Source organism: Lepisosteus oculatus, chromosome 1 (assembly GCF_040954835.1).
Source record: "Lepisosteus oculatus isolate fLepOcu1 chromosome 1, fLepOcu1.hap2, whole genome shotgun sequence".
NCBI lineage: Eukaryota > Metazoa > Chordata > Actinopteri > Semionotiformes > Lepisosteidae > Lepisosteus > Lepisosteus oculatus.
In genome coordinates this window covers 32,971,249-32,998,596 of record NC_090696.1, presented here as the reverse complement: position 1 = coordinate 32,998,596, position 27,348 = coordinate 32,971,249, and the positions used below count along the sequence as shown (strand labels likewise).

Here is a 27,348-nt window from a genome sequence, read left to right as displayed (position 1 = left end):
GAAATATGAAATAAAAACAATGCGCTCATGCCGTCCGGCAATAGCTTCAGCCCCGCGAATGCCCGTTGGTACAGTATTGAAAGTGCTGGAAGTTCAAGTTCGCAAGCAGGCAGAGGGAAAGGCCTCAGAGCTCCGAGGAGCAGGAGGGAATTTTCCATTTCATTTCTGTGCGAGCTGGGGGGCTGGTCTAAAACCTTCCGCTCATAAAAAATCATACCTCTCTCAGAGAAAGGGGGGAAAAATCGTTTTTTATGCTGTGGTTTCTGCAATAGCAGGGAAAGTGGGCTGGTGAAAATGGAATGCGCTTGCTGGAAGAGGAGGAGTATGACTGTAATTAAATGAAAAAAAAAAATCTTGAGACTGATTTGTTGGGATCGAGCAGACTAGAGGGTGTAGCCGGTCGATATTATATCAAGTTTGAAAAGTAAACACGGGATCAGAAATTTGGCGCCTTCAACTTTTCATATTACATTTGTGAGAGATTTTGAAAATTATTTTTTATTTCAAATTGCGGTGGCGATTATTTTTATTTTTTTTTGTCCAATTCGGGATCAGCCGAATCGTCTTGGATGTTAACCGGAGGTTATGAAGTTCGTCCAGAATAAGAATAAAAAAGTATCGTTTCAGCACGCAGCTCAATGGCTAAATGAGAAGTCCTGGTTCTGCAAAGCTGTTTGTCACCGTGAGATAAGTTTTTAAATTTTAAAAAAGTGTTCTTAAACAAGACTGTGAACACAGTCCAGCACGGTAGAATGAATCGATAAAATCAATCCACCTGATATTCAGAGGGAGTTTTGTAGCCCAAGTGAAGTAGCTTTCGTTAAGCAAGGACATGATGTATTCTCCAATTTGTCTAACGCAGGTATATTTCTTTGTAATTGTTACCGAATTATCTGATAACATTTGTTGTTGCTCTGTGCTTAAACCGCGGTAAACAGTGCTCCTCGTGCAGTGTCTGACCTGCTCAGCGAAGTTTAAAAAAATATTTTGAAAGTAACTTTGCTTTAAAAATAGATTATTGAAACGGGCACGGCACTCTGGTAAGTACCGAAAGAAAGCAAATCTTAATACAATGCTGAATATATGATAAATAGCGCTCTGTAAGGAATTTCTGTTTTTTTTTTTCCATTCGAGCTGAAGGTCTAGAAAAAATATTCACTATTTTGGGTTTGACCTGAATATGCAGAATTAGGTGGCAATTAGGCTCTTCTGCATGTCCTTTTTCTCATAGTATCCAGAAAAGGGGGAAAACCTGCTGACCTTTATGTGTTACACTTGTGTGCTTGGTTGTGTGCAAGTACAATTGCATCAGCACATGCAGGTTTTATCCAAGCATATTGTAACGCTTACGGCCGACAAGCAGTGTGTGTAAGAGCCGGCGTACCAGAGCGGGTGACGTCACCGCCCTTCCCTGTGATAGCAGGACCACAGCTACTGGGCTGTGGAGAGATCTCTCTTTGGCTCACGGGGCTAGGTCGCTGCAGAGAGACGCGGAAGTCCCGGGTTCGAGCCCCGGACGGTGCAGGGGCCGACCTAATGCGGCAAGGGCGCCCGCCCGAGCCCCCGTTGCGTTACATTGGTGTCAGAAGCGGGGCGGGATAGCCCTTCGCCGGGGACGGCGATTTAAGCGGGGGAGAGTGTAACGCTTACGGCCGACAAGCAGTGTGTGTAAGAGCCGGCGTACCAGAGCGGGTGACGTCACCGCCCTTCCCTGTGATAGCAGGACCACAGCTACTGGGCTGTGGAGAGATCTCTCTTTGGCTCACGGGGCTAGGTCGCTGCAGAGAGACGCGGAAGTCCCGGGTTCGAGCCCCGGACGGTGCAGGGGCCGACCTAATGCGGCAAGGGCGCCCGCCCGAGCCCCCGTTGCGTTACAATATCATGCTTTTTGGTGCTTAATGCATTCTGTGGTAATTTTATTTATATATTAAAAGCGATACTTTTAACAAAGAGTTTTTTTCTTCTAGAATTCAAGAACCAAAACATAGTTTCATTTCAGCAAACTAGTCAGATTAATGGTTGGTACAGCGTGTAAAGTCGGTCATGATAAAGCTGTATTCAGTGAACTAGTGCGCATTTTATTTGTCAGGATTTATTACAACGCAAGGATAATTTATCTGGAACGAATTGGATGAGAATATCCACTGCGTTTATTGAGGGAGAGAGAAAATAAATGGTCGTTTACCAACGTTGCTGAGCACCTGAAGCTCTTTTAAAATGAACCTTTTAAAACGGGCTTTTACACAACAAAACCACTGGAATTTTAAATACTGAAGGGGAGGCACTCGTAAATTGTGAATGAAGATGCAAACGATGATAAGGTTGATTCAGTGGTTGGACAGAGTCCCCTAGCTTTTTGGCTGACACAATTTTACTGTTTATATTTTGTTTGGCATCAGAAGGTGATTGACTGAGATATGGTTTATTTTATGTAAGGGGACATTATAAGGCTGTGGCACAATTTAGTAAACTAGGTAATAAACGGTTTATCTGCAAGCGTGACAATTGAATTTATTAAGCAGGTATTTAGAATGTAATAAATCACATTGGTGTGGTAAAAGTAGTGGGTTTTTGATCAGAATTGAACTGCTGGCATCATCAGAACGATTGCTCTACAATTTAACGTTTCCGTTGTTAAATTAATCTGGCTTGTTTTTGTAGGCTAGAAATATGATTATGAAATATACAAGAGTGTTTATGAAATCTGCTGTTAAAAGTGGACAGTATCATAGATCACTAGCAAGGAGTGGTTCCACACTGATAAATGAAAATGATCAGGGAGGCTTTGAAAACAAGCCTGTTAAAATAAGTTATTGATAGAAGATTTTCAGCATTAATATAGCTAAGTTCTTCAGAAGCCTTTTAAAATCAATATCCACTGTGTAGAACATTATTTGTAATTAGTTCTGGTTTTTTTCATACTATTTTTCAGTCATAGATGGGAATCTAGGACCACATGAGACTTAACCTTTTCTTTTCTCTACTCCACATGCTGTTTGTATGAGTTTTTTAGGTATCCCATCAGCTAGATTTAGTAGTATGGTATTTAGAACCCGTTGGCATTTTTTACCAGCACACCTGAAGATTAAGAAACTGTTATTGTGTTGTAAATTTTAATGTTGAGATTTTGGTATTTTTAAAATGGTAGATGATTTTTTTGCCCATTGGCTTTCAATCCTGTAAATTTATGAAAATACATTTGGTAGTCATTAATGTTACTGGCAATGAAAGTGCAAATCTAGCTTAAAATGTGCATTTACCTAAGGAAGTTCTCGGTGTGTTTGTACTGTGCTTGTACAGAATTAACCTCTGCCTTTTCTTTACAACTGACTTGGTTTTGGAAGTAAGCAATTAGGAAATCGAGGCACAGGCGTTAAATACATTTTCAAAGTTTGTTGCAAGTTTTTTTGTATTGCAACAATATTTTTATTGTCAGTGTCAGTTTGGAAAAAATGTTTAATGTCAAATCAAGGTGGTTTATTAGACTCAGTTTACTTTCAGTTGACGCAGTGAGTCTGTGTGTGTATATATGGGTAATTACTAATTACTTCCTTATATATATATTTCCAAAGTAAAGCTTTCACAGTTGTTCCATGCAGTGCTGACTTCTCTGCTGTCAGAAATACAGATAGGGAGTGTATTACTTGCTGTGGTTACCCAAAGCACTGCTGCCTTCCCACAGAAAGCACAATCTGTGGTTTAACCCTTACAGTGGCCTATTTAGATCAACACAATTACTAACGTTTCTGTTAAAAGTCAGGCGCACCACAGAAATGCTGGTTATTTAATCTGGTGCCCAATTTCAAACGCATGCCGTATACTAATAGGCAGACAATAGGTCTGTAGTGCTTATTTAAGTATCTGTTTAGGAATGAAATGCCTGGATCAAAAAAAAAAAAATAAGGAGGGCACAGTGCTATTATTTCTGTTATTGCTGTTATTTATGTGCAAAAACACAGAACACTGACATTAATGTGTCATAAATATTTAACAAAACGTTTTGTATATTTGTGCAATTGAGTTTTGTTGCACATAAAAAAAAGATTTGATTTGCTAAAATCTGCAATCTGATCTTTGCATTGGTCCTTGTGTTACAGAATAAGCTCTGTGAAGTCTAAAAATGTATTGCTTTAGATTTCAGTGCTAAGAAATAATTTGGCATTCAGTAATGTTTTTTGTGATTATGAAGTTTTACAGTAACATCTCACATGCAGAGAGTTGTTTTATACAGAAAGGAGAAAAGGAGCTTATCATAAAAATGTTCTGGCTGTTAAACTAGCAAACACTAATGGTCCAGTGCAATGTAACAGGTCCGACTTTGGGCACTGAAACAGAATGTATATGTGCTCTGTAAAAAAAGAAAAGGTGTCGATGCTACGAGTCGCTGTTCAGCAGCGTACTTTTAATGTCACCTTTGTCACAGCACGCAGAGCAACAAAGAATGCAAATTCTGTGCCAAGTTGCCATTTTCATTGTCTGTTTTGGATTGATTTTCAAGGGGGTTAGAATAATTGCCATGCACTTGTGATCAGCTTGCAAATTAACTGACTCTATGGGACCTCAAATCCCAACTTAAAAAACCGCGGGCAGAGCGGCTTTGGCCGCGGAGCGTAAAGTTTTTGCTTCTCTCTTCATCTCACTCCTCCGTCACGGGAAGTGCCTTTAAAGGCAAAGGTAAATATTCCCCGTCAGGAGGAGGTGTGTGTAAGGAGGGGACCTTTTACATTTTGTGCAACGTGTTCTGCGCGGGTTTTTGGCCACGGTCCCTTGTCGGAGCCCGCGTGCTCTGGTTACCAGAGCGGTGCTGCTACTGTGCAGGAATGTAGGACGGGGTTGATAAGAAGAATGGCCGGCGGACGAGCGCGCATGCTCCGTGTGCCACCAGCAGTCTCTTGCCGAGAACGTGCTCCCGGAGCGGGAACAGCGTGGTGTGGCTGAATCTGTAGGCTCTGTGCTGCTGTGGCACGGGCAGAAGGGAGCGAACTGTGGCATCCGCTTGCAGGCTCTCTCAGCCCTTCCACCGAGGTTGCCCAGGTTCAGCTGCTGCAGCCTGCTCTGCGATGGTAGTAAAATGGAGCTAGCGGTAGCAGCTCAGTTGTGTGGCCAAATGGTCTTTTGATGCTCGTGGCAGTGGAATGTGAACGCAAAGGGGATGACGGGTGGCAGAGAGAGAGAGATGTAATGAACGGGCGTTTGATTCAGGCGTTGGTATATCATGGATAAAAATGCCTTCTCTAGTTAAACCACGACCCTTAACCAGTGAAATTTGTAATTGCGTTCAAACGCGTATCGCACGCCTCTGTCTTTGCCGTTTTCTAGGACGTTTCGCCATCCCTCAGTGTTGTACATGATCGGTATTGTTTCCTTTTTGGCGGAGCCGGTGATGGGTTAATTGGACAGTAACTGCTTGCCAGAAGGTCACTTCTGCTTCACGGTTGTTCCTGTTGTTAACTTTCCCACCCCCCTTCTTGTGCTCTTTCCTCTCTGACTGCAGGATGAGTTTCACCCTTTCATCGAGGCACTTCTTCCACATGTCCGTGCGATCGCCTACACGTGGTTCAACCTCCAAGCCCGAAAGCGCAAGTACTTCAAGAAGCACGAGAAGCGGATGTCGAAGGATGAGGAGCGCGCGGTCAAGGACGAACTGCTCGGCGAAAAGCCCGAGATCAAGCAGAAGTGGGCGTCCAGGCTGCTGGCCAAGCTTCGCAAAGACATCCGCCAAGAGTACCGGGAGGATTTTGTGCTCAGTGTTACGGGGAAGAAACATCCCTGCTGCGTGCTCTCCAACCCTGACCAGAAGGGAAAGATCCGCAGGATCGACTGCCTCAGGCAGGCCGACAAAGTCTGGCGCCTCGACCTGGTCATGGTCATCCTCTTCAAGGGCATCCCTTTGGAAAGTACGGATGGAGAGAGGCTCGTCAAATCCCCACATTGCACAAATCCAGCACTTTGTGTCCAGCCACACCACATAACAGTATCGGTCAAGGAGCTGGACTTGTTTCTGGCTTACTATGTCCAGGACCAAGGTAGGTGTGCGAAGCAGGCTGGGAGACTGACCTGGCACGTCTGTGCTTTGCTAGTAAGAATCCTGTTTTCAAACCCAGGGAGTGAAATAATGCTGTGCAACGCTGGTATCTCCAGTACCACAGAATGTCAAATAAAACAAGAGTGGGAAGTTAGCCAAGTCTTTCTCAGTTTTTACTTCATGAACAATTAAAACACAGAAGATTAAAGTCAAACCTAGAACCTGAAACCACAAAAGTAAGCTTTTTTATTTACAGCTTCAATCACTGAAGCATACATGAGCTGACACACACTGTTCCCCCTATCTTATCTTCTTATATCCTTACTGAAATATAAATTTCCTCTTGAAACCTAGGGAATTATAAAAATTCAGTACAGGTAGGAACAGTAATCACTGAATTGCCAAAACAGTTCTGGTGGATGTGTAGTGGTACTGAACATTTGTGATTTAGGTTCTGATTTTTAAAGCAATTTGGATTTAACAAGGAGCAGTCACAAAAATGTGAAGAGTGTTTATTTTAAAAATGGTTTGAGATGAACAAAAAGGACCACATCATACTGCTTGTGATTTTAGGATTTCAGAAGCACAAATGCATGCTTCTGGCTGCACTGTGTACGTACAAAAACCTCTTAAATATAATGAATTTACTAATCCATTTCAGCAGGATGTTTCTTTCATAGAGTATAGTAAGGGAGTGCTGTTTTGGGATTGAAAAAGAATTTGCTTCCTTGAATCTCAAACTTACATTGTTGTACACTTGTGTATAAGATTACTCTTGAACTTTGACCTGAATCCAGGGTGTTTGTCAGAAATGGTGTCCTCCAGATCTCTGGTAACGTGTGCATGAGAGCTTCCTGAAATCTCAATCCTTTACCTCCTAATGTGTAGCAGTTCTGCTAATGTAAAGCACTGGGGAAAAAAATAAATTAGCCGCCGTTACGATTTCATACCTGTTTTTCTTTACCTTTCAGAGGAAGTGGTGGAAAATGTATGATATCTTGATTGGATGAATTGTAATTGAAATTGCAGTTTTTTGTTTTGTTCAGTCAGATTTAAATAGTAAAATTGAATACCATAGGAAGGCTACATGTGCATCACGTCAGATTGAAGAACAATTTAAATGACTTTCTCAGATAAAAAAGAGGCTCACGTTTTCTTAAGATCGCATACTGTATGTGATGTCATGCTATACAAATCTAAAAGTAAATCAACTTCTTCATTGCCCTGGTAGTTTCTCAAAATGAGAATCTCTGATTTTTTAAATTAATCAGTTGATGTTTTTCTTTCATAATTAATACTTTATCAAAAGAGGGGTCCAAGGGGAAGAAGCCCATCCTGTTTAAAAAACGCGACGATGTGTCCTTTGATAACAGCTGAGCAATGGAAAAAGCAAATCTAAATATATTTTTACTGTTTTTGTACAATCATTAAAATAAATGTTGCCTTCAAAATAGTTTGCATAAGCAAAATAATCTTTATTGTTGAAAACCAAAAACGCCATTGAAAAGGCAGTATTCATGTCTTTTTCATAAATAATAAGCATTTCATGAATAATATCACGAGAATTCTAAAACCATAGTTGGGGTGTTAACATAGCAAGAAAAATAATGATTAAATTGAAATTACTTAGGTTTGAAAATATATTTGAGTAAAATAGAAATGGTTATGACTGAATTTCTTGAAATCAGTTTTCTGATCGGAGAGATTGCATAATTGTGTGCACACACAAGGAAAAACAAAATGTGTAATTCTGCTTTTTGTTTTTAAATGCCTCTGGAGAAAGAACAACTCATTATTTAATGTAGATTTTAAATAGCTTTGGTGTTCATATTTTCTGAAAGCTAATTTGTGAACAACGAATTTGAACATAGCCATCTTATTTATTCAAGTTGCAAGTACAATCTAAATTGACAAAGCTGTGAAGTTGAAATCCCCCCTCTTCTCAAATAGATGTTCTGTAATTGGAATGCTTATGCTTTAAAAGAACTTATCCCAAATTACTTGTGGAAGACAGACTGGGTAGCAAATAACTGCAAAAAAAAAAGCCTGTGACCACTAAACTGTGAACGTCCATTTTGTGTTTGTGAAGTGCCAGGGGAAAGCAGAAGGGATTGTGAAGTGACAATAATGGTTGCCACTGGCACCAAGGTTGGCATCAGACCCTCTTTGTCTCGTTGTAGGATTCTGCTGATTCGTTGGTTGGAATCCGCATTGCAGTCTTAAATCTGTTTGGTATAAATCTATATCTTTATACATAGAGCAGAATCTCCTTGTCCTCTTGTCTGTCTGCAGAGGCTCTTTTAGTGTAGAGCGTGTTTATCTTCTATTATTTCAGAGAAATTGTAGTTAAAGTTATAGTGGCTTTGTTAAAAATTCTGCCTGTGCATACAGTATATCTGACACTGATGCGATGGCCCCTGTCTTTTCTAATGCTTCACTGATTGTTTTTTTTGAACCCTTGAACACCTCCTTCTGCAGAGGTCTAGGCAGACATAGAAACTGTAGCATTCATATACTATATAATTATTGTCCCATATTTCTGCTTTACTGCTTGATGTTTCTGTTAAACCTAGCTGCTTTTTTAAACAAAAATAAAATAATGTCCGAAGTTCCGGTGTTCCAGGGTGGATGAGGAAAGTTCTGCGTTTGGTCTTCTCGGTACTTGGGCTTGTCCTCTGTGAACCACAGCAGGCAGTATGTGAAGGTGAGAAATTCCATACTGTAGATACTGAATTTATAAGAATCTGAGTTTCTCGTAACTACTATCGTTCGGTCACACACACACCTCTCCTCCCCGAATGTTTAAAATGTAGTTTGTGTTACTATTTGTGCAGCTGTTTGTCAAACAAATGGCTCAGTTCTTTTAATCTTTTTTTAATTATGCGCTGCCTATGCGTCCCGAGCTTTGGAATTCGAACTGCTTTTTTAGCGTTCCTCCTTGGACAGGTATCTTTAAAATGGCACGAGAGCCCTAGTCTGTGCGTTGACGGCCACCGCGGATTGGTATTCTTCAGTTTTATGTTAATACTTTATGAATAAGCACTTCACTATTGGCCGGGGAACCAAACAAGTAAACACCAACAAAAAGAAAAGGCTTAGCATTCATCTGCCTAGTGCCCATCTCAGGACAATGCAGCCACATTGTGCAAACGCGCTGAGCGGCGCCATTTTGTTTGTGAAGTGCCAGGAGAGAAGCAGGGAAACCGCTTGATGCCAGTAATGGTTGTTAGTGGTACGGAGGTTGGCATCAAACCCTCTTTGTCTCCTTGCAGCGTGCCTTTGATTCGTTGGTTGGCATCCGCAATGCAGTGGGCACACAGGAAAGTTTCTGCCAGGCGCAGAATGGGAGCCGCTGCGCTTTGTGTGGCTGCAATTAGAAAAAACGGAAACGCACAAAATGCAACACCACCTCTTGAGAACAAATAAAAACGAAGATGGGTCACCGACGTAACAAATGCGTGGCTTATGAGGCGAAGTCTTTTATCAGCTCGCTGTTTTCCTTTTTGCCACAAAACCTCAAGCCCACAGCAAAACCTTCTGCCTCTTTCACAGGCCTTTGTTAACCTGCCAGTTCGGTCTTCTGTTGGCCAAAATGCGGAAATCCAGCTACGTTTTATTTGCCCTTGCTATAGAAATGGAAAAATAAGGAATATCAAGAGGCAGGGTTATATTTAAATGCATTTTTTTATCTAAATTGAAATATGAAATATGATGAAAGGTACTAGCATGTTCGCATTTTTATTGCTTCTTTATATATTTATCGTTTTGTGTAAATAAAAATACTCCAGTGTGCCGGGAATAATAAAACCACGGAAGATTATTTAGTGATAACTATTAATAACATTACTGTCGTAGCTTTTGCTAACTCCCATTTTCAGGGGTAAGAAAGCGCGGTATTTGGAGTGTATACAGACACTTATTATATTTATTTGCTGTTTCAGCTAGGGCGTCCTTCGTGTGGGAGTACATGCAGACTTTCTTAATGTATTGATGTCTAATGATAGCTGTACCTGCAGCCTGTGGCAGTAGATCCGGTGGCTGGGGTCAGTCTTCAGGACCGAGCGCCCCTAAAGGTGAAACTGGTGGAAAATGAGACCGGGGCACCCCCGCCCCCTAAATTCAGGCAGGTTTCATTCAGTCTCAGGACATCGCTGGATACTTGTGGTTGAATTCTCCCCATTTATGTCTTAAGAAGATGGATCATACTGTAGGTGTAGCCTTCCTGTGCGTTTATAGTTTTCCAAGTCCAGCACATGAGAAAGTGCCTGAAATACCGCCTGAAATTGGGCGTCGTGTCCTCTACAAAGCCGCGCTGCTCTCCGCCCTTGTGGAAAGGGGTTTTGAGCGAGCTCCCGGTGGAGGGGATGGGAGTGGGGTTCTGTCCCCATGCAGAACCTGGCACCGGTGGAAGAATAAGACCCACGGTGGGAGCCGGGGAGAGGGGAGGGGCCGGCGGACATGTGCAGCTGTGCTGGATTTAGAGGCTGTGGCAGCTCTCGAGAAATCTGGCACCGCCTCGTAGTCCGCGCCAGAACGGGAACATGAGCAGCTCTGGGGTTTTTTCCTCTCTCTTTACAGTACCGTAAGAAAAAAATTAGAAACAAAAAAAATAATGTAGTAAGAGAACAAAGTGGCCTGATTCTCATTACAAGAAAAGGACAGTCAGACATAACTGTGCTTTTCCCTTATGTATATTTTCGTGTATTGTCTTGATCTTTTGACTCCTAAAACAATGAAATAACTCCCATTTGTCTTTTGGCAAGCCTACAGGAGATTTCCCTGCTCAACTCTTAACTTGATTAAATACAGTTGTGGACAAATGGTGTTTTGTGCCCTTTACAGAATGTGGGGTGTGCAGTCTTTTCTCCTTTTCACAGAATTGTATGATGTTACTCTGTTTAGCACGCCTGACCCTTCATAGTGAAGTTTTGTAAATACTCCTAAACTAGCATACATTTGTTGAAATTTCTGCACACTTACAATTATTGTAGTAGCACTTATTAAATAAAGTACATTCACGGTAATTTCCAGCATGTTTAAGCAGTTTTAGAGAAATGACACATTTGCAGCCTATACACGGAGAAAAATGTAACTTTTTTCTCATTCACTCTTTTTTGCTGCCTCCGAGATCAGGTTAGAACCTGCAGAAAGCGCCCTCTCTACCCCAGATTCATTTCATCATTCAGAACCATTACAGCAGGATCCACATAGTTTGCCTGCAGCATGCAGATGCATGAAAATAAGTCCCAGTGTCTCCTTGTATGGAGCTGAAACTCGTGAGACTGATTTGTGTTCAGTAGAGAAACGTGACAAGTTTTAATTGTGTCAAAAGAAATGTGCTTTCATGTACAGATGGGGTGCTTTAGTGGCTGTTTGCTCTTAAAAGCTTTGTGAAGTTATTTTAACACTTGGTGTATGATAAAAGTACAGTTTGGTGGCAGTGTAAGAGTCTGAGATAGTTACGTATAATAGCCTAATACTATAGCACATGCCTTTAGCAGCACACTGTGGTCACTGGACTCCACTTTGTCCTAATCTGATTTTATGAAATTTTGAATTCCAGCTGGGGAGATCTTTCATGCGAGGTTAAGGCTCATGAAGATGTTAAAAACGTGTAAAAGAAAATTCATCAGCCATCCTGATACAACTTCTTTCCTATTTGAGAAGAAATTGATTTACTATGAGAAGGTAATTTAGTTTTGACAGAAACCGAATGAAATGATTGCCTTTTATTTGAATCCCACATTTACTGAATAATTTTTTTCTGGTGGATCTCTTTGGAATGTAAATCTTTTGAGAACATAGTCAATGATACATTTCTTGGATTCTTGAAACTGATTGTTTATGGTAAAAAATAACCATTGTACAGTTTCTCGAAATCCAAATGAGTGAAGCAGGATTAAAAATAAAAGGAAAGCAAGAGTCTGATTCTGCACATTTATTTAAGCTTATTTGTTCATAACATATTTTTAAATACCTTCTGTTTTGAATTCAAACGTCTAAACTATGGAATACACTAAAGTAATCTGCAAATTTAAAGTAAGAAGTATCAAGAAATCATTACACTGATCTGACGTCTGTTTACGACTCTTGACACTTAACAGTAGTGTCTTTCTCCTTTCCTTAAATAAACATTTTTAAGGAGGTTTGTGGGGCCATTGTTTGGTTAGTGTCCTGCGCTCTTTGAACGGCTGTGGTGTAATACAGTGGATCTGTCGCAGCCTTATAACCAAAATATTCCGAATTTCAGAAAAACAACAAGCATCGAATTAGGTGCTTTCTCCCCTCGTCCACGTCTCCGGGCTGTGAATAACATTATATGGTCCTGACATCTCTTCGGCTCGGATGGATTACCTCTAATTTGTTCTGCCATGTTAAGAGCCTTGTTTTATGAGACCAGACTTAGCTTCTGGCCCTCGTGTCAGGACCCCTGCAAAGTGATGCGGTGTGTGTCGTGTGAAGTTTAATTGACCAAAACAGATTTGTGAAAACAAATCGATGGCAGCCCACGTCCAGGCCGGGGCCCGGCCGCCTACCTGAGGCTCTGCGACCCCCCCAGCTGCGCAGGTCGGGAGAGCGGCCGCCAGCCGCTTGACCTTTCCTTTGTTCGCGGTCGGCGCAGGTTCCTCCCTTTCTTCCGCGGTGATAGCTGAGAGGGTGGCCACTGCCTTGACTTTCCACCCCAGTGGAGTGCAGGCGCCCCTCGGGAGCAATTGTGGCTTCTGTTTGATATGGTCTGGCTGGAGTCATTACTTTCCCTTGTTTGCTGACAGTGATGTGGACAAATTAGCAGGCCTCCCCGCGGTGGGCAGTGTGGGGTGGGGGGCACAGGCTGGTTTGGATCGACTTTGCATCCTCTGATTACTTCTCAAAGATCCAAAAACAGCCGGGGAAGTTGGGGCGCCCCAAGAGGCCCCTTGCTTTTGAAACCCTTAAGCGATGCTGATTGTCTTATTTGTGCTGTGCTAATTCAAGGATCGCAGACCTCTCACATTGATTCGCCCATGGCGCAGGCAGCTCTTGTTTACTTCCACAGAAGCCCAACCTGTTTTTCTTCTCCCCCCCAAAATTCAGACCTTCAGCATAAGACTCCGTACAGGAGTGGTTTAAAATATTCATTGTTTTTTTGAGGAAGTCTGTGTATCCTCTCATTTGGGTTTTCTACATTTATGTTTTTGTTAAAGAATGTTTAGTCATATTTCTGCCTTTGCTTGTAAGATGAGGAGTAAAGGCGACCTTAAATTGTCAGAACAAATTAGGGTAGCAATTAAGTGGAATTAAGGAGGTGGGCAGGAGTGGCAGTGTCTCTTTCTGCCATTCATCACGTTTGAGCTTGCGTACTGTTAAAAACCCTTGGAAAAGAGCTGTATCAAAGAGATCAGCAATTGATCCCTGCCCCTTCCGATGAGCACCGTCCCACACAATGTAAGGGAACGGTCGTTAACCTGAGGGCTGTTTATCTGTTTTATTTTCTGAGAGCAAGGTGGTATGTCGGGGGCTGTTGGTACCTAGTTTTCCAGCTGGCCGCCGCGGAGGCACAGAGAGGGGAAGTTGCCTGACCCCAGGGTCATTTGGAGATTACAAGCCAGCCTGCGTGAAGAACGGCTGCGGTGCAGCACAGGGCTGCTCCCAGAGGGATGAGGGAGTCGGGACCCCCCGGCAGCCCTGACCTGTTTCAGGAGGGCGTCCCTGGGTCGCTTAGCTACGTGCAGCAAAGCGGCCTCCTTCTCCTCCTCCCCCTGTCAGCACCCTTCCCTTTGTGGTCACACACACATGCAGGGGGACTTCTCCAAAGTCACAATTAAAAGTTGCACCGACACCAGGAAAAATACGTTGAGGAATAGTTTAGTCCTCGCAGAGCAGGAACGCTACTGTTACCAGTCCGTAAGGGATCCGTTTTAGTCTTTAGAGTGATGGTTGGAAACGTCTTTCTGCCTTTTTTTTGTTTTGGTAACGCCTGAGAATACGAACATTTAGAAAATTCAGAAAGGTGTGGGCTTTTGTCGAAGCAGTTTGGAAGTTTGGGCTTTTAATGTACAGCATGACAAGCATGTCTTTGGTAGTGCTGTATGCAGATTGTGATTTGGATTTTTAATAGGCTCAACGTCCTCTCCTCAGGGGTGTGTGTTTTAGGTTCATAAAGCGAAACCCAGTGCCTTCTGTTTTCTTTGAGATTATCTGAAGGCTGGTGCATTATGTGCAAAGGCAAAACCGAAAACCAAAACTATTTGCTTGCACCGGGAGAAGAGGCATAAATTACAGATCCCTAAATATGTATTTGTTTTGAAATCTAATCCTGCTGTAAGTTCCTAAGTGATTTACAGTGGCTTGACGTCTGATAAAGCAGTGTATTGTGTTTAGTGCTAGGCTACAGACAACATGGATTTGTACACATTTGAAAGCATTTACTAGAGTGTAGAAAAAAAAGTAATGTAATTGCTTGAACGGGTTCATGTTACCACTCGGAATACTCTGTATAATCAAATTGAATCCAGGTTCAGAGCTGCAGCGCCTTTCGCGCACACTGTTGTACGGAAATGCAGACTGTCACTGTCTGCGTTGGTAATTATTCACAGACACTGCTCTCCAGAATAAAGTTGACTTACCAGTTGTTCACTCTTCAAGCTTCTGAAGCCCTGCAGCTTCTCCAGGGGCCTGCCGCTCGTCGGAACCTGGTGTGGCAGAAAATGGCCACATCCCCGAGAATCTCGCTCACCCTCCTTAACCTTTTATACGGCTTTGTCCTTTGTCACATTTTAAAACACATCGCCGGGATTTTCCTGATTTACTTTTGCAGCAGCACGGATCTGGGTGTCTTGCCATTTTCATTTTGTAATGTTTAACCCAGAAGTGGCACTTAATTGTGTTGCAAAGTGATTTATTTTGATAGTCATCTGCTGTTGCTCAGGTGAGAACCAGTGCTATTCTGCCTTATTAACTTAACGATCCTGTCTTGTTTAAACAGCTCAGTAAGATCCAGAATGGTAATGAGGTTAAACTAAATGGAAATATAATTTCTGTCTGCTGGGGGAATATCTTTTTGTATTTTTATTTAGTGCTGCTTGTTTGCATATTAAACTGGTATAGGGCAAAAGAAACATTCTGCGGTTTGCCTGAGGGAGAGAAGTGGTTGTCTGCATTTGCAAACGTCCCTAAAAAGCGATTGCAAATCCTTGTTGGCTGATGTCGGCAGTTAAGCGAGGCCTGGCCTGGTCAGTACTGGGCTGGGACCCCACCAAGGAAAACCAGGTGACAGTCCTCTCTGGGGGCACTGCTGGACGAGGGGTCGTCCACCCTTGGATGCAACTTCCAAATGCGCTGCTTGGTCATTAAAGATCTCGTATGCTGTTTAATGGAGTAGGGCAGCTGCTTTGGACCTAACCGAACTCTGGAGTCCTGGATACATTTCTCAGGTGCTGTGCAGCCAGGCTTTCTACCTTAATTCAGCTGCTGAAAGTTTTTCACCCCTCCAGCTGACCTGCTGTGTAGTGGGGCTGCTGGTGCCTCATGGCTGCTGTCCGTCACTCAAGTGGGGACTGTCCTCTTGTAGTGGATGAAGAGACTCCCTTCCTAAGCTTCCTATAGAGCTTAGGTGCAATAACAGTACAGCAGGGAATGAGCGTAGTCAACAGAATATTCCTGGCGCGGATCCTCTTGATGTTAGAAGCTTTTGGAGCATCACCCCGGCTTCCGAATCCAGCGCACCTCTCTCTGGCGCAGTGCCAGACTGATTTGCCGGATCATCAGGTGTCAGAAGTGTTGCCGATAGAGGGGTTTGCCTGTCATTCCACGAGCTCAGCTAGGCTGTACTCGAGCTCAGAGGTAGAACAGAGCCAACAGTTTCGTGTTCATCGCTCTTAAAAGCGCTCTTACAAACTCTGCTTTGGAGTATTAAATGTTGCCTGAAAGCACGAAATCCATCGAGAAGATGCGTTAATAGTCCTACATTCTAAACCATGTTTATTCATGACCTGTCACCTCCAGTACTTTTCCGTATGTATTCATATCTAAAAAGGGGAATGAGAGAGTGCTGTTTTAGGCCTGTGTCTTTTTTATTTCCATCAGAATTTAATAAGAAAAAAGCCTTCTGCACTATTTTAAGATTGTGCTCTTGACTGATTGGTATGTGTTTCAATGTTGAGAGTGAATGCTCCACACGGAGTCATAACCTATTGAACACAACTCCAGTCTAATCTAGTTAGAGCTGTATGGCAGCGCGATTTTTTCCCTACCCCATTGATTTTTTTTCTCCTCTATAAAACTCCCTCGCTGAACTTGTTTTTTCTTTGTGGTTTAGCAATCCTGTATTTTAGGAATTAAATATAAGCAGGAAGGCTCCTTTATCTGTGAACTTGTACCTCATATTTGCACAACTGTTAGCAGAAAAATTTGACCTGCATGTCATTAGCAATGCAGTTTGCAAAAGCAAATACCTTTAGGCTTAACCCGTCTGGTAGCTTTGCTACAGCATTTGTCTGTCTACGTTAGTCTCCATGGAAACTCTGCTGCATCTGGACTTAGAGTAGACTACAGGCCACAGAAACTTTCAGAGCATCTTAACTGGTTTGTTCTTTATTTTTCAGGTTGTCTTGAAATTCATCTTATACAACTTTGCAATGAAAATATATGGACGATGTAAGAATTGAAGCGTGTAACATTGAAGGTGCTAATAGCTTCATCATTCACACCATTCAGTCATGAGGTTAAACCTGTTTCGGGTTTAGTGGAAGGTGCCACATAGTGATTGTCCTCTTCCTGAGAATGTAAACAATAAAACTTTAAATAAACACAGCTCATAGGTACAAAGTAGCAGTTCCTGGCAGCAATGCCAGTCATATGAGTAGTTCTTATAAACCTTTTCTGACAACACAATTTCAGATGCAGAAACAAAAGTGAATTAGGTCTTCAGTTTTTCTTGTTGCTTGTGTCACCGTTAGTAACATTATTGAAGAATGGCGTGGTCTGTATTATTAGTTTAATAATTTAATCCATTCACTTTTAAACCATCCTTGTATGGAAGCGTTTTAATTGTGTGACCATTAGATTAAAAACCCCACGTGCTGTGAGTGCCTAAAAACTACAGAATTAAGTTCCTGATTAATCTGATAATTTAGGTTCTTCTAATAGCAACAGCTATTAGACAAATTGGTTTGGAAAACCTGTGACTGCTTAGGAACAGTTTGAGTTTAAGCTGCTGCTGCTATGCTGAAATACAGAAATAGCTGAAAAAAAGTCATTTACAGAAAAAACAAGTTTCATGACTAAACTAGGTTGCAAGTTTTCAACCTTTGTTTAATTCGTTTGGTCCAGCTTGGTATGAGGTGTGATAGTTCTGTCGGGGGGGAAAAAAAGCCCCCAGAAAAACAAAGCTGACCCCTTGCTCATGTTCCGGCCCTCCTCTGTATGTTTGACTGCCTTTTCCCAAGATGCACCGTGCTTGTCCAGCCAGGCGAGGCCTAGGGTTTATTCCGTTCGCCCCCAGCAGTCAGCTGGTCGGCCGGCCGGCACGTCCTCGTTCAAGATTACTTATTTATTAGACAGCTGGGCTGGTGGAATCTGGCCAGAGACGGCTCGGAAGCAGTGGAAGAATTCCTCCGTCTGGGATGGCGTCTTTTTGAGACAAGCGTCAGAAGACCAATGGACTTCCTTCATCGCCGGTCACATGAATGGCTACCAAGCAGGGGGAAGACAATTGGCATTGTTGCCAGGCAGACTGTGGCGTCTTTACACCCCCTGCGTTTTCGGCACCAAACCCCCTTTTCTTCTTTCTGGGCAGAGATCACAGAGGGTAGTGATGACTGCCTACTCGAAACAGCCTCTTTTGTTTTACTTCCAGTCTTTTCTCTCCACTGCGGAGAATTGCCAAATGCTAACGGGGGTAGGAAAAAAAAAAAGTCCTGACTGGTTATCTGCACTGCCTGGGGTGCTTGAACTCTTGTTCTCTGCGCTACTGTATAATGTTGGGATTGTGAGAGAGGGCGCGCAGTGCTGACAGTAGGCCTGTGAGGGATGGCTTTATGTGCCGACGCCCTGATTGGGATCTCCCACAGACAGCCCTGCTCCATTGTGTGGTCAGCCAGCGACGGCTTCACCGTGGCCACCATGCCCGTGGCGCTCCCTCCGCCGAAGAACGGCAGCGCAGCCCCTTTGTCTGCTTATCCATCCCCTCTCGTCGTGGGCCGGCTGGTGACACTTCAGCGTTTGATGTTGCTGAATTTCGCACTGAGCCCCTGTGTTTCGCGAGCTTTTTCATCACGGCAGGGCAGCTTACGGATGTGAAATGCTGTTGTCGCTCTGTTTTGTATGGGGTGGCTGTGCACAATGCGTTTACAGTGTAGTCCCCAGTGTACTTTGTGAGAGGACAAAAGAAAAATTGGGATCGGCGGTGCTGTTCTTCTCCCCACTTTTTTCTAGTAAGTGCTTCTGATTGCTCATGCGAAGGAGAGGTCAGTGAGAAATTCCCTTGTTTTACGAGCATCCAGATGAACCACATTCCTAACGTAGCTCAATTATGATCTAACTAGTAGGTACACTAGTTTGTGACCATACCAGCCAGATTATTCCCGTCTGGATTTAGCGAGAGCTTGCAGGTTCTAGAAGGGCTTGACTGTCCAAAAGTGTTTAAATATTTTTTTCAGTTTTCTTAGTGTTTTTTTTTTTTTAAACAAACGGGTTCATTTGTTAAAGTATGCAGGTTGTCCATGCAGCTTTCATACTGATTAATAGAATAACTGCTCAGCTTTCTCACCTTGAAAGATTGTTTTATTTTGCTTTTCTCAGAAATAGTCAAGATATGCATTTACTTTATATCATGTGTTACAGAAACAAAAGATGTCCATATGGTTAGAAATTGTGAAACGCCGGTTCATAATTTCACAAATAATTATATGACTCTTCATATAGGCTGATAAATTGCAGTGATTTTGTTTCCTCCTATAAATCTGGACCTGTGATGCGCAGCTTTGAAAATAAAGATACCAAGAGCTCAACCTATCTGTAGTAAGTCTTCTTCTCGTTTGTATGAGGAGCCGGTTCAGGGTGATCAGATCCGGCTGAAGATTCAGAATCTGTGGGTGGGAAAGTGAAGTTCCTTGGGAAGGAATGCGACCAGAGAACAGGGTCAGCACCTCTCACCTTCGGCAAACACCGTTTCATTCCTAGAGGAGCAGGTCATGTGTTGTCTGTGCCATAGCTGAATTGAGGAGGAAAAAAAGAACTGTTAAAGGCAGCAGTCTCCTGGAAAAACCCATCTCGTAAAAAGAGCCTCATGTTGCTACCAACAACTAAATGTGGCAAAGGCTGATTTCAGTTTTATTTTAATAATCCTTGGCCTTGTAACTCCTTTGAACGTGAAGAAGTATCCCAGAAAGCCAAAGGACGTGCTCCCTGCATCAGGAAGATAACGATGGAATAGGTCTTTAGTTGAAACTTTTGAATTGTGTTTCAGGCCTTGGTCTGCATTAACAGAATGCCTCGTGAGGAGTGCTGTGTTTCAGAAGGGAGCCAATTCCTGTTTGTTGTTTATTACCTGCTTGAGTAATACAGGGCATCCAATAGACAGAGACTTGTTACTTGAATGGAGCCCAGCACTACTGTACTCATGTGGGACAAAGCTGGTTGCCACGAACGAGGGATGCTGAAGAAATGTGCTCTTTGCCACAGCTTCCGATCACTCCCTCTTGGGCTCTCCCCATATGTCAGTGCGGATCAGAAGAAAGACAGGAACCACGTTTCTGATGGTCAGCTCAGCCTCCCGAGGAAGGGGCGAGCTGGAGCCCGCGCGGAAGGTGCTGGTGAAAGGGCCTTTAGAGAGACGCTCTGCTCTGCCCACACAGACGCTCTCCTCTGGGATCTCGCTGCAGCACAGAATCTGCTTGTGCAGGTGGCTCGCGGGAAGAAAGGGCTCCCTGTCTCCGGGCGCCCACTCCGCTTCACATTACTTCAGTGTCTTGGGCAGAACTGAGGCTCCTTGTGCGACTCGCACCTCTCAGGCACGCATGTTGTAATGCAGGAGTCGCGGAAGTCCCCCTCCTCTCCCCAATTCACCTGTGCTTTGAATAAAAAAAAAAAACTGCCGCCAAAATATCGAGACGTGCTAAATTACCGCCGTCAATGCGCGATAACATCCGTGAAACTGAAAAACAGCTGCTCCTTGACTTGGCTTAGGTTGGTTTTTTTTGGACGTGCGTTTTGACAAAACCTAGGGAAAAAAAACTGGTGTGTACCACACACGTAAAATGTAATGACTCAATTACAGTCGTTTGAAATTTCTGAGAGAGTTGGTGTCAAAGAAATGCTATATGATATTTCCAAAGCCAGCCTAATGCATGCTATAAAAGAGATTCTTAAAATACTTCGTTTTGGTTAGAAGAAGCTGTAATTTGGAATAATGAAGAGGCGATTAAAGAAATTGCTTTAGTAAATAGCTTGTTAATGAAATCCATACTTATTAGTATGCACCACCCTCATTATAAGGGTTTTCATTGAAAGGATATATGCACTGGCTCCAGATAACTTGCATTCTTTTAAAATTGCTTGCCTTTGTAGTTCACATTTTTCCTAGCATGTAAATTGCTTGCGTTCTTAATGCTGTGTTGATTTTTGTATAACGCACATGCAAGCCTGTATTTGAATAAAATGAACCATGCAGCCTCCCTAACCACATTTAGACTAAAACTGTCAGGAATTATATTTATTTTGAGCAAGGATGCTTTAAGCTGTATTCGTGGTCTACCATTTTAAGACTTTAATTTGGAATATTACATGTGTGTTATATGGGACGTTATAGGGACTTAAACCAATAATTATATTGTGCATTTTTTTTGCAGTCCTAAAAATCCAGTCATACAGAAGCAATGACTGGGTATTTTGGGATCCTGTGCCAAGGTGAATTGGCTGTTATGAAATTTAAGTTCCTAATTTGCTTTTTGTTATTTAACGCAGAGATAAAATGCCCATTCGCAACAGTAAAGGGAGTGCAGTAGTTTCTGGTGTTATTGCGCCTGAAGCATATGTTGTATAGGAATCCTAGACATTCCATCTGTGCTGTAGCTTCTTCTAGAGTGACCCGGTGTGCCCTTCAGCACTATTTGTAGTCTGCCTGCTAGGCCTTTGTTTTAGCCAATTCTGTCCAATCATAATAAGCTGGAACAAAATATATATTTTCTTTACCCAGTCCTCAAATCCCAGTAATGTAATTGGACCAACGTACATAGTGTGCTTAATGTATTAATATATAGCTCTGTAGAAGGAGAGAGAGGGCCAGAGGGAGCTGAATAGGAAGAGTTGACCCCACAGCGTCAAGCATCGTCTTTCTGCTGAGCAAGTAGGCAAAACTCCATAGCTGTGTGTTCTTTTGGTTTTATAAGAGTTTCACCCAAGATCTACTAACATTGCAGTGAAGCCTGGTTTTTGTGTTCTACTGCAGTTAATAGTAGTTGAAGTTGCTGTGATGTTTTATTAAAGGTGACTGAGTCTTCCATGCTTTGAATTGCTTTAATGCTTTCTTGGCTAAAATCCTCTGTTAAAGTGTCTCCTTGATTCCAGGGCAGTGTACTGCATTTAAATTCAAACTTGATCTGCTCTGCAAGGAACACATCTCTGCAAAACACTAGAAGGAGGAATATGTAATGTCATTTAATATCCAAATAAGAGTACACACGAATTATAGTTGGCTTTCCTGCTGCAGATGCAAGTGTTTTTTTTTGTGGTGACAACTGAGACGAAGGGTGACGATCTGACTCTGGGGAATTTCCTCATGTTAAAAGCCTGTTTCTCTAAAAGTTTCTCTATCTGTCCTTTTGTAAAATCCATTTTATCACCAGTACAATTTTAATACATGTTACTATTTTGGTTATTGTTTTTCTAGGCTAATATGTCTGTCTGTTTAGATATGTAACATTTAATCATAAGGTTTTTAAGTTATTGTTAGTTTCAATATTTTGTTATTGGTTTAATGGAAATATGCTTCTCTTTTTTTTGCTTGCCTTTTTTCTTCATCCCAGATATTTGCCTTCAGCCACAAAAAAAATCACATTATTAAGATGTCAGGAACATGTCCAGCTATATTTTCCCCATACTTTGTGCTTTTAACTGTTTTGCTCATATGTCACACATTGAATATTTTAAGCGAAATAATGTTTAGCGATGACAGACATTTCCACTGTGTTATTCTTAGAAGAATTCTTCGAGTCTGCTTCTTTTATATTCTGCATAACTACAATCTTTCCATTGAGTAATGTCATTTACCTAGTTGGTGAATGCAACACCCAATGCATCCGTGCAGCTTTTGGATCGAGGATTTGTGCTCTCTGCATTTTCCTGAGTTGGGATAGTAACCACCGTGCTCACCCAGTGTGCACCCACAATTAGCCTAATTCCTGGTCACAAAATGAACCCAGCCTCTAAGGAAGGGGTGGGGTTCCTCACTGGGCATCTCACGTGTTGTGGGGTGATCATTTCAAACATGTTTTGGTGTTCACTGTCCAGGTGAGAAATGGACTGGTCTCAACCCTGGAAGAGAAGGTGACTTTCCACAGGGGATGAGTGTGTCTGCAGTTCGTATGCAAGTCTTATCTACCCAAGCGGAGGTGTCTTCTCTGAGCCCTCCTAGATAAATGAATGTACACGTTAAATTTTCCAGATCCAGTTTTTCTTTCGGGAAGAGGGCAGTCTGTGTTGAGAGGCTGAGGTGAGGTCTTTCCCGTAGATGGAGAAATTCCACCAAAATCAAGTCCGTGGAAAGAAGATTGTAGAATTTTACCAAACAGACCCTCTGCTGTTCTTGTACTTTATGCATCTGAATGTACGGTAATTGTGAAGGATAGTATCTGAAAATGCTGACTTAGGCAGTGAAGTAACTTCAGATGCTGACTAATCAGTGACCAGGAGTTGCTACAATGAAGTTACCAGCATTCCATGGCTACTGTATTACCTGTTGTGACCATAAACCATAAAAATTAAAGGTTTATTTTTTTTTACTACCAAAATGCATAAGCATGCTTTATGTATTTTGGGAAATTATTTTTCTATGCCAGAGCCTTCATATTTATTGCATTATCTGTGCTCCTATCGGCGAAATTACAGGGGAGAGGGCGAGAGACCCGGTGTGAATGATTATCATTTTGAATTTTTTGCATCTCTGTCTAAGGTGTTAATATGATATCATGAGATTAGATACATTGTAAGCAGGGTGTCCATGTTTTTCCAAACAGATGTGAACCGCCTCTTACTTTATAAGTTATCTTCTCAAGGAGGTACATTTAATTCTGTGTCTGAGGAGAGCCTATAGGTAGGTTTTACTGATTCTGTGAAAATGTTAAATGTATGGTTCTTAGCAATAGTTATATTTAAAAATGTATGTTAAATATACATCTAACTGTTTTTTAAATTATTTTTCATCTGTGCATCTCACTATTCATTGAAGTTTTAGTTCTGGGCAAGTCAGTATCATATGGATTATCCTGGTTTTTACATCTGGACTGGCTATGAAGAGTCCTTTTTTCAACAATCTATAAACACAACTTCAAATTGACAGTGAGAGAGTTTGTGTCTTGTTTTAATAGGCTTACAAGAGCTCCAAGATCCTTTGTTAAGCAATGGCTTGATAGCTGGGACTCCATTTGCAGACCTCTTTCCAATTTCTAAGACTGATGGTATTCAGTGATTTTCTGAGATTAGAAATGAAGATTTAGAGAAGAGTCAGACCTTGGTAAGCTTGAGTACTCCAGTTTCAAGTAATGAATAGCGAGGCTTTCACAGAGACTCATCCTGCACTCACAGAGCATAATATTTGAACTGTCAATATCTAACAAAGTGTGTTGCAAGTACAGTATGGGTTATTTAAAATCTGTTCCTTTATGAATAGGAAAGCTTAATTCATGAAGTGGCTTTTGGTGGTTGTTCTTATACAGATCTCCTATTTTTCAAATATTTATTTTGCTATAGTTTAAAAATGGTTTGCTATACTGTAGTTTAAAAACCATTAAGGCTTGAGCTAGGTTAGGATTTTGAGAGTCTGATGTTCACTGTGTAATGGGTAAATCAGATTTTATTAAAGAGTTTACTCTCATATTTTAAGTGACCAAAGCTTGTTTAAATATTTAGTTGTGTGTGTGTGTATACTATAACTGCACCAGTAGGAGATCCAATAAGTGGTAGAACTGGCACTTGGGGAATGTGGCCTCCATTCTATGTCCATATGGTGGGTTTACTCCCATTAAACCAGTGATACAGAGACTTAGGTTGAGCTTCCCAGTAATATAGTATAACTCCTGGTCTGAAGACCCAAACTACCACCTTTATAAGTGTTTCTTTTAATTTGGGGAGCTTAGTTCTAGAGAAAGCCTGTAACATGACTATTATAGGTTTTTTAAAAAGTATCTGGAAAGCTGTACAGGAATAGATTGAAACAAATACATAAACTGAGGATGAAGGTTAATTCTCCCTATAAGAGAAAGGGAGAGATGACCAGTTACAGTATATATGTTTTCCCAACTTGCATCCATCAAAGGAATATAATGTAACTTCTCTAACTGAAACTCTGAATAGTTTAGTTTAAAATGAAACCTGCTGTTCCAGTTGTGAATGGTCTGTACTGGAAAGGGGAAATATTTAACTCTTTGGCCAATTTATCTAGTGTCCTAAGAATTGATAGTGAAGTCCTTTGTAAGTCATAAGAGAGCTTTTATGGAAATGGGGGGTCTGTCAAAAAAGTAAAATGTAGTTCCCCTACAAGTACGTTTTTCTGCCTTCTGTCCCCTTTTTATAGCTTTCTTCTTAGAAAGCAGTTTTTACACCCCCTGTCCCCAGCACTGATTTCTTCATGTATAGCAGAGGATCGCTTCCTCTTTCACCGGTTCCAGCTGAATTTGATGGATTAGGCTGTGTTACATGTAGCCTATTAAAATAAACAGAACTGAGAAATTTAATTGTTATATTTTGATGCCATTGTGTTTTTTTACATAAAAGGTTTTCATTATGCTGTCTTAAGACTGATGGAGTTAAATCATATGTACTTTGACGATCAGCTTGAAATCTGTATTGTGTTGATTAAAAAAACCCTTTCACAGGAAGATTCAAAGTAAACTCAAATAATTTTTCAGAAATGTATTTCATTTAAGCGGCAGGGTTAAGTCAAAATGTCTTTACATGTTTGTGTTTTTCAAAGATTTTTACAGGTCAGCCTTCTCCCTCAGGATTTCAGTCTAATAGAATTGTTTCGTTCGTGGAGAAACTTCGATTAACATGTGTGTCTTGTTAAGGGTAGTAATGACAAATCGCAGCAGCTGAATAAACTAATCTTTCTGTAGCATTCACACATGGCGCCCAATTAACAATGGACCACTGTCAAAAGTTAATCCATTTCCAGCCACCCTTTGCTCCTGGAGGGGCCTGGAAGATTTTGGAGATGCAGGACTTTTTGCTGGTAATTACAGATTGTCAAAGGAACTCTACAGCATGCAGAGGTTTATATTTATAGTCAAAGCTTGTTTTTCTTTATGAAGTTACATTTCAGATTCATACATTGCGCAATGTCTTAGAAAAACAATTTAATGTCTGTAATTTCTGGCAAATGAAACGATTACATATTTATGTAACGGAGAACCAGCTGCAGTCTGAAAATCTTCATGAGTTTTTTTTTGTGTTAAACTGAGACTGTGGGACCTCTCCCTCCTAAGCTCTGTTCTCCAAACACACACACACTTAGACAGCTGTCCCAGTTGATAGATAGCACAAATGAGGCTAGGTCTACCCAGTCTTGGGAAGTAGCCCGTCAAAGATGCATTCCCAAAAGGTTTATGATGATAAACGGCTGATTTCTTGGGATTCAGACAACTGGATAGAAAAATACAGTTTACGGACATTGCAAAGTGTTCATCCCACTTCCTCTCCGATTATTCTCCAAAGAGAGAGGGTGACTTGAAGCGAAGAAAGAAGATTGTTATGCAGAAAGAAAAGACAAATTGTTGCAACAGCAGAAAAACAGACTATGCTCCTGGTACTCGTTCACCCCATAATTGGTGTCTTTCGATGTTCATGCTTGTTGCTTCCTTTGGAAAGTCTTCAGAGACACCTCCACACTCCCTTGTCAAGACGGATATACCCAGTTACACTCTAGAGGAGTCTTAGGCCACGTAGTCAACTGAAGATATCAAGAGTTGATTACCACACATGATCGTTATTAGTGTGAAAAATCTATTTTTTGTATTGCTATTGTAATACTATTTTTGTTGTTGTTCCTCCAACCTCTTGAATTCTATTGCAACTCAACTGGTTTTCTTTGCCAGTGTTAAAAGCGCCTTCATATGTTTTGACTGGGTGTATTGTCTGTTTTTGGCTCTTTTCCTGCTCGGGGTCAGGCTCCCGTCACATCTCGGCGGCAGCGTTTCTCAAGTACATTCCGTAGTCCAGCATGTCTTGCGGCCACACGCGGCTTCCTGTGCTCCACCAGCCTTTGCACTCCTTCAGTTGAATGAGGAAAACTTGACGTACTGTAGTCGTCTTGCAGAGAGACACACGTATTGTACTGCTGTTGCTAAGCAAGTCTTTCCAGCCCTGTCTCCTCGGCAAAGTTTATTTGCTTTTGTAACATGAATATGTAAGAAGTTTATTTGAGCTTAGGTTTTGAAAATGGGGGGTCCACGCCTTCGCTTGCCAAAAAGAGAGTGCTTTGTGCATCTGTCTAATCCAGAAAGCCACAAGCAGAAGCTCATAATTTGGCACGGCACCAAAAGCATGTCTGAACACCTCTTTAAGATGTTCCTTTCGCTTAAAGGCCGACGTATTGATTAAAAAAATACTTTGTTTGATTTGAGTGGCCTGGCAGAGGGTTGGGATGATGTGCCAACTAGCGCGCATGTGAGCCGTTGCTGTAACCTCCATTTTCCAATCCGCCTCCAAGAATAATGAACCGCAACTTCTCTGCCGTAGCGCTCAGCCCGAGCACAAACCCACACGTAGTTTGAGCAACATCCTTTTTCCTGTTGGCAGCACTAAAAGAGCGATTTACTCCGATTTACAGCGCTGAACTGTGAACAGTCGTGGGGTGCTTGTTGCACCTCCTGTCTGAGCCACTGGGAAAAGGTTTCCAGTTTAGTACCATGTTGGCAGAGGGTGTGTGCTCACAGACCTACAGCAGAGTTTAGTCCACTCTTTTCATATCTGCCCAAACCTTACCAACATTCCTGCACTTCATAGCAAGAAGCTTTTTTTCTAGAGATTTTTTTTTTAAACATGATTCCAGTAATTTTATGAATAAAACTGTAATATCTTTTAGGCATTTAGTCGTTCTGGATTTCCCAGACTGAAACCGAGCAATGCAG

At 41.8% G+C, this 27,348-nt stretch overlaps 1 protein-coding gene across 15 annotated transcripts in view; it reads left to right on the top strand.

Annotated features, from left to right (window-relative positions):
- The window catches only part of LOC102688770 (nuclear factor 1 B-type), a 170,256-nt gene that overhangs the window by 42,158 nt on the left and 100,750 nt on the right, over nucleotides 1-27,348 (top strand). For 9 of the 15 annotated variants that reach the window (XM_015345091.2, XM_015345089.2, XM_015345090.2 and 6 more), the window contains exon 2: nucleotides 5,495-6,026. In XM_015345091.2, the coding sequence (XP_015200577.1) occupies nucleotides 5,495-6,026 (532 nt within the window). Of the gene's footprint in view, nucleotides 1-168; nucleotides 863-4,806; nucleotides 5,064-5,494; nucleotides 6,027-27,348 lie in introns of those variants that run through there. The other 6 variants (XM_006629734.3, XM_069189362.1, XM_006629735.3 and 3 more) reach the window with 5 other exon arrangements.